The 10,000-nt window shown below is 33.0% G+C and overlaps 2 protein-coding genes across 2 annotated transcripts in view; both read right to left on the minus strand.

Moving 5' to 3' along the window:
* The window catches only part of LOC144452660 (uncharacterized), a 6,524-nt gene extending 4,535 nt beyond the window's left edge, over positions 1-1,989 (minus strand). The window contains exon 1 of the mRNA XM_078143806.1: positions 1,883-1,989. The gene's annotated coding sequence lies outside the window, so the exon portion shown is untranslated. The remainder of the gene's footprint in view (positions 1-1,882) is intronic.
* Positions 1,990-3,757: 1,768 nt separating this feature from the next.
* LOC144452659 (EF-hand calcium-binding domain-containing protein 6-like) overlaps positions 3,758-10,000 on the minus strand; it is a 15,773-nt gene continuing 9,530 nt past the window's right edge. The window contains exons 12-17 of the mRNA XM_078143805.1: positions 9,959-10,000; positions 9,473-9,559; positions 8,665-8,750; positions 7,819-7,909; positions 7,228-7,290; positions 3,758-6,414 (exon numbers count right to left, since the gene is read on the minus strand). The exon at positions 9,959-10,000 is cut by the window's right edge and continues 158 nt beyond it. Of these exons, the coding sequence (XP_077999931.1) occupies positions 6,202-6,414; positions 7,228-7,290; positions 7,819-7,909; positions 8,665-8,750; positions 9,473-9,559; positions 9,959-10,000 (582 nt within the window). The 3' untranslated portion in view covers positions 3,758-6,201. The remainder of the gene's footprint in view (positions 6,415-7,227; positions 7,291-7,818; positions 7,910-8,664; positions 8,751-9,472; positions 9,560-9,958) is intronic.

Raw genomic sequence — 10,000 nt, forward strand, 5'->3', positions numbered from 1 at the left:
GTAATTTCAATTGTTTATGACAAAGAAGCGTTGGGCCGTCTTTCTCTCTCTCTCTGATGCAGGGATTACATTTGGGTGCGGACCCAAAAATCACATTGACCATATTTATCGCACTATACTATAGCTATGTGTACAGATACACAAATACATTTACTCATTGTTAGTTCAATACTGTCCAGGGTATATGACATTATGAGTTAGTCACTATATCAAACAAAACAGTTTCAACAAACGTTCTAGTTGCACCTAGGGCATGTTTAAGGTGAAAAGAACACCTTTTGATCAATTTCGGTTTTTAATTTCTTACATTTTGGAAAAAAAATTGCAGATAAAAGTGCAACATATCAAAAACCTTGGATAACAGTTATTGTTTGCAGCATTTTCACTAGTAAAGTGTAACTTTTGAAAGAATTAACCAAAATTTGACGCAAAACTTATCAAATTTGCTATTAAAATAAAAACCAATAAATAGATTAATAGATTACAGTCTAAACAGTAAACCAAATTTCTCCTTGACCTCATCTGTTTGTACACAAAACTGATGTTGTATAGAAGAATACGATACCATACTCTGATATGATATAATGAGACTCGTGCAGCATTAATGCCGGTAGTAGCTCTAAAAATAATGTACACAGACAATACATTGTCCATACACTCATTAATTCCGTTTTCGCTATATTCACTACAGGTATATTGGTTTCCAACATATAGAGGTTGGGCGTAGCTTATCACAAACCTATTACTCGGTAAAATAGATAATTGCACCAAATATTTTCTTCTTTTCTAAAAAAATGATGTATTTATTGCTTACTATTATCAGATATTAGGTATCCATATCATGTCCAAGAATATACTAAAATAGTTGAAAATATCAATATCTAATGTGTTAGGATTTTGGTCTTTCTATGACGAATAACTTGTCCCATCAAAGTCTGTTTTATCTCAAAAGTTGCCATGTTCAAATACATCTGATGAATACGATATATCTATATCTATCTATCTATCTATCTATCTATCTATCTATCTATCTATCTATCTATCTATCTATATATATATCTATATATATATATATATATATATATATATATATATATATATATATATATATATATATATATATATATATCGCACAATGCGTGAAACTCCGAGTTACAACCAAGAAAGAGTTCCAGTACGACCAAAACTATATATATATATATATATACATAGATAAACTGAACAAACAAACAAGTGTATAAATAAATAAACGGAAATAAGCATTGGAGAATAATATAATGGGATGGAAAATGAATGAATATTAAAGTTAATAGCACGTCTGAAATACGATAGTGTAAACAGCGATTAACACTGGGCAGGAACCGGGAATGGAACAGGTGTGTCCAATTTATGGAACATATATATATATCAATCACGGGTAGCATCTTATCTAGTGAATATTAGACCAATTTGACTGTCTCTGTATAATATTTTGGTTGTTTTAAAACCTGCTGAAAAGTGTTTGTATTAGCAACCTTGGTATTCATCTGACTACGGCAATGCACGTTTAGTTGTCACATTCATGCTATATGGACAGGGTGTGCCAACGAAACTCTGGCTACGCACGCTCGAGTAAAGGAACTACACCTAAATTTTGAAAGTTTTGTGCCATTTTAAACAAATTATCGGACTTTTGTTTCTTTTCATTTCACGATTTACAAACGTTAAGCAGCACCCTGAATAAAAATTGTCACCCCGGACATGGAATATTATTTTTAGATATCTATATTGACCCTTACTACGGTATTCCATCATTATATCAACATTTGATAAATCAGCCCTAAATATGTTATCAAAAACAACTGTCTGTGCCATTTTTTATGTTAGAAGAGTATCTACTGACCTGTGTGACGATAGTCTGGACGGATCGCAATCGAATCTGTTGGATAAATAAACAAGATAGAATCGGGAGTGTGGTGAACAACAGGTATTGTACGCCCGTACGGGACAGTGTTTTCAGTACCTAAATGACGTCACGGTATTCATTTCACCGTTCAGGTCATCTCGATGAACGCCGCAAGACAAGGCGTAAATGATACATTGTTTTAAAACTCTTCCAACTTTTACAAAAAATATTATAGTTCCCTAGAAATAATGGCATATAAAATTACTCTATTGTGAGTTAATGTCAAATTTATAACGTTAATTAATTTGGAAAATATGAGCGTCATGAGGTAATTAAGCTAAAAATTATACACGTTCATAAAATGTGTGGAAAACTGATAAATCTGAAGAAAAAAATCTCTGAATATCTTTAAAATTTTGATACAAAAGCATAAATACTGCTTATTGATATAATTCAAGTCTAAAAGAAAATTGAAACATGCCAAAAAGTGAATGTGAAACGATAATTTTTACAACTAATATTAGCGGGAATGTGTCAGGCGCTGAAACCTTGTTGACGACACATTGCATTCTATAAATAAATAACCTCATCTGACTTACAGGCATCTGTGTTGCCTTTGTGAAGCACCTGTGTCTATGGTATTGTTTACCGCCCTTCACCAGCCTGTGTAATATACTATTTACATACAGTGAATTTAGTTTGTACATATTGTTGAGTGTATCATCGAGGCCACACAATTCATGCTTTTAACACCGTCTGCATTCAGAGAACAATGTCATTAAAATTCAACACATGGTGAATAGAATACATGGCAAATATACTATGAATATGTTTAAACAAAAATCTAAACGTATCCATTCTATTCGTTTATGCAGACCCAAATACATGTTTTGAGATACATACACACACCGACACACACAGATACATACATGATTCATACATACATACATACATACATACATACATGCATACATGATTCATACATACATACATACATAGTACATTCATACATACATACATACATACATACATACATGGACATGGATAGATATAAAGACATACACACGATACATACATGGATACACAGATACATAATTACATAGATAAACATACATACATACATACATACATACATACATACATACACACACACATAGTGGAGTCATGATGGGTGAATGGTTAGCGTGACCGGCTTGGAATCTACAGGTTGCAGGTTCGAGCCCCGTCGCTGCCTGCTGTTTGTTTCTGAGTGGCTAAAGTCCTTGGGCAAGATTTGAACCACGACTGTGCCTCAGTCAACCCAGCTGTATAACTGGGGACCTGGTAGGATGTAGGTTGCAATGTGAAGGCTTTAATCCTATGCGCTTAAATGGCTGCAATGGATTGTATGCTCCCCGGGGAGTTGAGGAAGACTAAAAGGGCCGTTGTGCTGTTCTGATCCGAGCCAGGGGTAATAATTGTAAAGCACGGAGTGGGAAAGCGCTATATAAGAAACCAACATTATTATTATTATTATACATATATACATACATACATACACACAAACATACATACATACATCCATCCATACATACATACATACATACACACATACATAGTTGGATAGATACAAACATAGATACCAGTACACACACACACACACCATCATCATCATCATCACATTATCATCTTTTACAGAGACAAGCAATAAAAATTCCAGTCATACAAATGACAAATCTCTAGAAACAACACATCGCACAATTATAACCCCCTAGTTTTAATATGTAATGACTTTATTGAAACTGTACACATATCTAAATTACATTATTTTGAACTTGCTAGTATATACAGAACACAGTCTCAAATAGATTTATTTTCTGATACAAACACATATATACATCAAATTTCTACTATTTTGAGCCATCACTTTGTCAATACTCACATATAAAATGATATTAATACTATTATAAATCCACATCACAAAAATAAACACTGTCAGGCAATGTCTCTAATTTGCATAATTACTCATGCACTACTTCATTATAATATGACCCTTGACCCGGCTATCAATTTTTATGTTCATGATCAAGGACAACTTTCATCGTTTCAAGCTCTAAATTTTTTCAACACAAAATGCAGCATTTTCGTTTTTTTGTCATAATTGATTGCTACAAACATTGTAAGTTTCTTTTCACTTGAAAGAAAAATTACGAAAGGTAAAAGCACTGAATTTTATAATAATCCATATATGGTAATTATTTTGATTCCACTTATGGTCATAATTACTTGGACTCCATATTTGGTAATAGGTTTGATACCATATAAGGTAGTTTTATAATCCATTATTCCATATTTGGTTAATCATTCTTGATTCTATATCTTGGTAACAGTTGTTACTATAATACGATATATGAGAATAACCATATATGGAAGTTAGATCTTGCCACATTTGCATGCTATTTGCATTAAACATATATGGCAGTTAGATCATGCCTCATTTACATGCTATTTGCATTAACCATATAATTATGGTAGTTAGATCATGCCACATTTACATGCTATTTGCATTAATTTAAACCAATCATAGGTAAAATTTACTTTAGTTCATCACCAAGTCATGATGCACATTGAAGAGAGCAAGGCAAATTTCACCAGATTACCCTGTTTCTACTAGCAGGGTTCTAAAGACTATACAAAGATACTGCTGACCACAAGAATGGATCAAGGGCAAGTTTTTTGACTATCATCAAAACCAATTTTTACAACCTAGTTACACAGCACACAGAATTGAATTGAATAAATGTAAATAAGTGTTCAAGTTTTTTTCTTAGAACTGGACAGATTTCTGATGTGTAAAAGTCTTGATTATTTATATAAATACATATCAAAATTGTCACTCTTAATAAGGACAAATATCACCACCTACGTAAGTCATGAGGATATGACTATGAGCAAGGTCTGGATTTCATTGGTCATGATGTAAATTCTGTATATGGTAAAAATTTCAGGTGTCTACCTTATATGGTAAAAGTTAAAGAACTGCAATTTCCTTATATGTTATCAAAAAATGCAAAGCACCATATATGGTAGTCAATGCACTACAAGTATCCATATATAGTATCAGATAGGGCCAATCATATTATCTGAGTTTGGCAGATATTTGCTTAGTACAAGATATGGAAATCTGTGGAAGTTTTCCCAGATTCCACCTGTTATTAGGGATCCAAAACCTTTGCAAGGACACTACTTTATACAAGTAGTGTAAGTCAGTTACAAAATCTATTTTTATGTTTTGACAAAGGGATCACTAAAAGCTGTGAATTATAAAAACGGGAAATTTTCCCGCCATCTGTTTTTAAAAATAAAATGATTTGTGATTTGAAGCAACAACACATGAAAAGTTGCCTTAATGGATTGAAACATATCTATTATGTTTTCAAATGAGTACACACAGAATTCTTAAAATATGTCACAAAATTTGATTATTTGGCATGAGATCCACTGATTCTCCTTACTCTCAAGCTTTCAGCATTATCTGTAAAAGTCTGAGTACTTTGGAATATACTTACAACTCATAACACTCAAGTACAACATTTGTATTTGCCACAATCGTTTATAGCATCCACATTATGTGTAAAAGTATTTCAATTATACTTTTAAGCTTCATATGGGTGTCATAAATGAATATGGCACATAGCAAAAGTGTTTTACTACAGTGTTAAGGGTTGTATTTTCATGTGATTTACTTCCATTGGATGTAAACATTTACTATTTATCTTGGATTCTTAGTACATGTACATGTATACAGTTTGGACAGCTGTTCAGTTGATTTCCATTTTTTTTAATGTTTTGATTCAAAACAGAAAAGCTATAATCACTAGGTTTTAACTGTAGTGGAAAGTTAACCAATGAATATACAGTGGAATGTAAATCCAGTGAAAATAACATATCCAAGATATGAAAAAAAATAGCCTAGAACCCAGTCACGTGGAAATTTTGTTCTCACCTTTCCTACTATTTCGTTATAATGGTCACAATATTCAAACCCAAATCTCGATTATGATTTCACACAGCAACCTTGATTATGGTAATCATGTTTACATTGTACTGCCCAACCCTCAAGATGGTTCTAATCATGTCAAGATACTATTGATGTCATCTCACAGTGGGAAGAATTAAAAACCAATCAGAATTTGTGCCTTTTTTTCTGGCCAAAGCTTCATTAACGTAATAGGTTGTAAGCAAAATACCAGGCATAGTAGATGAAAAGTGAGCAAAATCCACACAACTGGATTCCAGGCTAGCAAAATACAGTTTTATACAAAAGTGTAATTTAGCTATCCCATTATAACATTAAGAAATTCATCATACACTATCTTGCCATCTAGTTTTCTATCAAACTCACATAGTAAGTGATAGATGTCTTCCTCTGATGTCGTGATATTGTTATCTATTAAAATCTGTTTAAATTCCAGTGTATCAAGAACACCTTCGTTGTTGCAGTCTGCTTTCTTAAAAGCTCTCCTTAAGATTTTCCACTCTGTTAACAACTAAATAATGAAAAAGAAATAGATTAGTGAGTTATGTGATAATTCAGTATCATTTCCATCTACAAAGATGGGCAACAAACCCTTTTCTATCAGTTTTCATACCCGCCTTGTGTTCATTTCACTTTTGTGTAAATGAAATATTAATAAAAAACAGCAAACAAATCTTTGTATAAGACATATACCCCTCAAAAACTTTACTTCTGTGAGAGGAATGCATGAAATAAATGCATGTGTGTACTATTTCATGTGGTCTATATTCACAGTGCCCAGGATTAAAGAAACAAATAGCCACACTTAAATACCAGTGCACTGTCTGCAATATGTAAGAAATAGCTTGATTTTGATGTGATCCTGAAGGTCAAGGTCAACTGTCAAAGTTTTATAATAAAGCTTGTACCTGATATTATAGGGGTAGACGTATGAATGGAGTCTCTATGTACTACAGTTTTTGAGTTATGCAGTAAATAATGATTTTTAACTACAAATATGGACACCATTTGTTGAAGTTTGCATATTGTAAAATAAGATAATGTGCATGCCCCATATGATATCACCTTTGAACCAGGTTTAAATGAAATTGGATATTACATGTTAGAGAACTGATGTATTATGGACAGACAGACGGATGGAGCCCAATGTCATAACCCGCTCCTACATTGCTAAAATCTTACCCATAAATACTTCGAAAGAAAAATAAGAATCCACAATTTTTTATCTTTCATGACTATAAATTCCGAGTTACATTTTGTTTATGAAATGTATAAATAATGCCTTCTAAAATAGATTTTTCACTCATAAATGTCAAAAACCTACCCGCTTTCTAACTTTGCCCATCACTGCAATCAGAGTGTCTGATTTCTCTGTACCAGATGAATACTGTGTAAATGAATAGAAAAATATGTTAAGTAATTAAGTTAAATGGGACTGCCACTCCAGGAAATAAAGGTATTTTCAAAAACTTTGGGTTATGGAGAGTCATTTCATGATTTTCAATCACATAAATTTCATGAAATTTCCAAGAAACACCAAATTGAAACTGGTATTAGTGTTTTTGCTAAGGACACGTAAAATCTACCGGGGTTCCCATGTCATTTTATAGGGCCCCAATCAAAAATTCTCATAGACTATGGAAACCACTGCCATTTTACCCCTTTCATTCTTTCTGTTGCTGGGGTTCACCAACCATAGCAAAAACACTGGCAACTATTAGTCTAGAGTTACAATGTGTCTACCTTTGTGTCAAAAACATCATGTTCACATCATGAAACACCACGGCAACATTTTCCCTGTAACTACTTCATTAACTTTGGACACAATTACCACAGATAAAAGACAGAACTCATAGGAGTGTGTTGTTACGTACTGACGCAAGATGTAGATTAACTTTCTGTGTTCTGTACTTACTTTTTCTGGCAACTTATTTTCTTTACAATATGCTGCTGATGTAATTTTTTCAGGAACTGTGTAAAGCTGCAAAAACTGCATGTAATGGAAACTGAAATGGGAAAAAATTATATTTGTGAGACCTAGAATTCTTACATTTCTACAATATCTTCATTCAGATGAATAGTCTGTATTGCCTCTGTTTTATTTAATATAGTCTACTACTGCCTAAAGACTATTCTTATATGGTCTAGAGACTATATGTGGCTTCCAATCTAAAGATCTTTCTTCACGTCACTTATCTCAATTATGAGAAATTGTGAACCAAAAGTTGAAACCAATGACTTTTAGAATGATGTAAACAGTGAAATGTTACTCATAAGTAATTACAACACTTAGTCATGATATAGCAACTAATTATTGCTGATGTAAACAGTGCACAAGTAGTGTCCTGAGCTGAAAAATGTACCATAATTGGACATTACGTAGCTGTCCTCAATAAACACTAACTTATCATTGAGCAGAATTCTGTGATTGATTAACACAAGCATGTTAATTGCTGAGTTGGTGGCTTTGTTTGAATTTGAAATTTCACCTCAACACCTCATTGCCCTAGACATGAGAAGATTCAAAGCCACGGATAGCCGCTAGACTATGTTTTACATCACTGGGTGAGAATAATTCACCCCAAGTGTTCAAAAAAATATAATAATTATTATATATATATATTAAAAATATAATTGTTATTTTTATGACACGTCTAAGGGTAAAATTTTATTCCATGTAAGAAAATGACAGAAGGTATACCAATTTGGTATTGACTTATGTATAGAGAGTATGTCATTATATTAATATTATAACACTTACTGTCCATCCACATTGAAATCAAATCTTGAACATAGTTTGTCAGCTTCTTCAGGTGTTATGGGAAACTTCAGTGATTGTAGTAAGGCCTGAAACATGAAGATAATTCAATTAATTCGATTTTTGAGAGATACATATGCAATGTAGAGAGGGGTCGTTAGGATGATACAACACTGCAACACTTACATTACTGTTAACACATATGCACACACACACACACACACACATGAACACACACACACACACACACGCACACACACACATGTAGAAACACACACATGCACACACACGCACACAAACACACACATGTAGAAACACACACACATGCACGCACACGCACACGCACACACACTGATTCATACACAAGTTCTCTTAATAATTTTTGTTTGTTTACAGTATCATTTCTACAGTATTACTACCAAACCAGAAAGACTTCAATTAGGAGGGACGACACTTTTGACATCTCACAAGACATTTTTGTTACGAATTACACAAACAAAATAAAACGCAGACAACTTGCATGCATATGAAATGTTACATTTAATGTCACTGTCAGCACAAAATTAAATAGGGTTGTATTTGAATCTTGATTGTTTCATCCAACAATGATATTGATTTGTGTTCACAGTGAGATAAAATGTATAATTTTATATGCTTGCACGCTATCGATGTCTGTACTTTGTTTTTTGCAATTTGTAACAAAATTGATGTCTGAGACGTAAAAACACCATGCTGCCTAATTGAAACTCTATATAACTCTATAGTCAGTCTGGTTGGTAGTACCAGTAAATTTTTATATAGACAACTATACCTTAACTTGTACCCTCTTCACAATAGCATACCCATTAGGGTCTAGTATTCGGAACTGCTTCTTTAGTTCATTCCAATTTTTTACCACCTAGAGAAAAGTTAAATGATGTGTTAGGAATAAAAGTCGTCAAACAGTCAAAAAGGTGTCATTCTTTAACAGTTATGGTAGAACGTACTTTGGAGACAAATTTCACAGAAAATCAAAGTTCTTCAATTTTCTCCAAACTTTGCCATATGGAAGTTTGTTCCTGGTTCTTTTGAAGTAATAAAAGAAATTGATGGATTCATCATTTTGTTTTCAAGGAAATCATCAATCGTTTATTTCCCATAGAGTTAAGAGTATTTGTGGGAAAATCAAAGTATCCCAACTTCAGCTGTTTTCCATATCCTCATTTCTGCCAGCCCTTACATCAATGTGCTACACTGCTTCAACTATATGACAGCAATTCACTGATACAAGATTAAATCTAGTACAACCCTTTAATACCTCTGGTCTTAATCTCTCCAGTAAATTATCTGATGGTGGACC

Source organism: Glandiceps talaboti, chromosome 23 (genome assembly GCF_964340395.1).
Source record: "Glandiceps talaboti chromosome 23, keGlaTala1.1, whole genome shotgun sequence".
Classification (NCBI taxonomy): domain Eukaryota; kingdom Metazoa; phylum Hemichordata; class Enteropneusta; family Spengelidae; genus Glandiceps; species Glandiceps talaboti.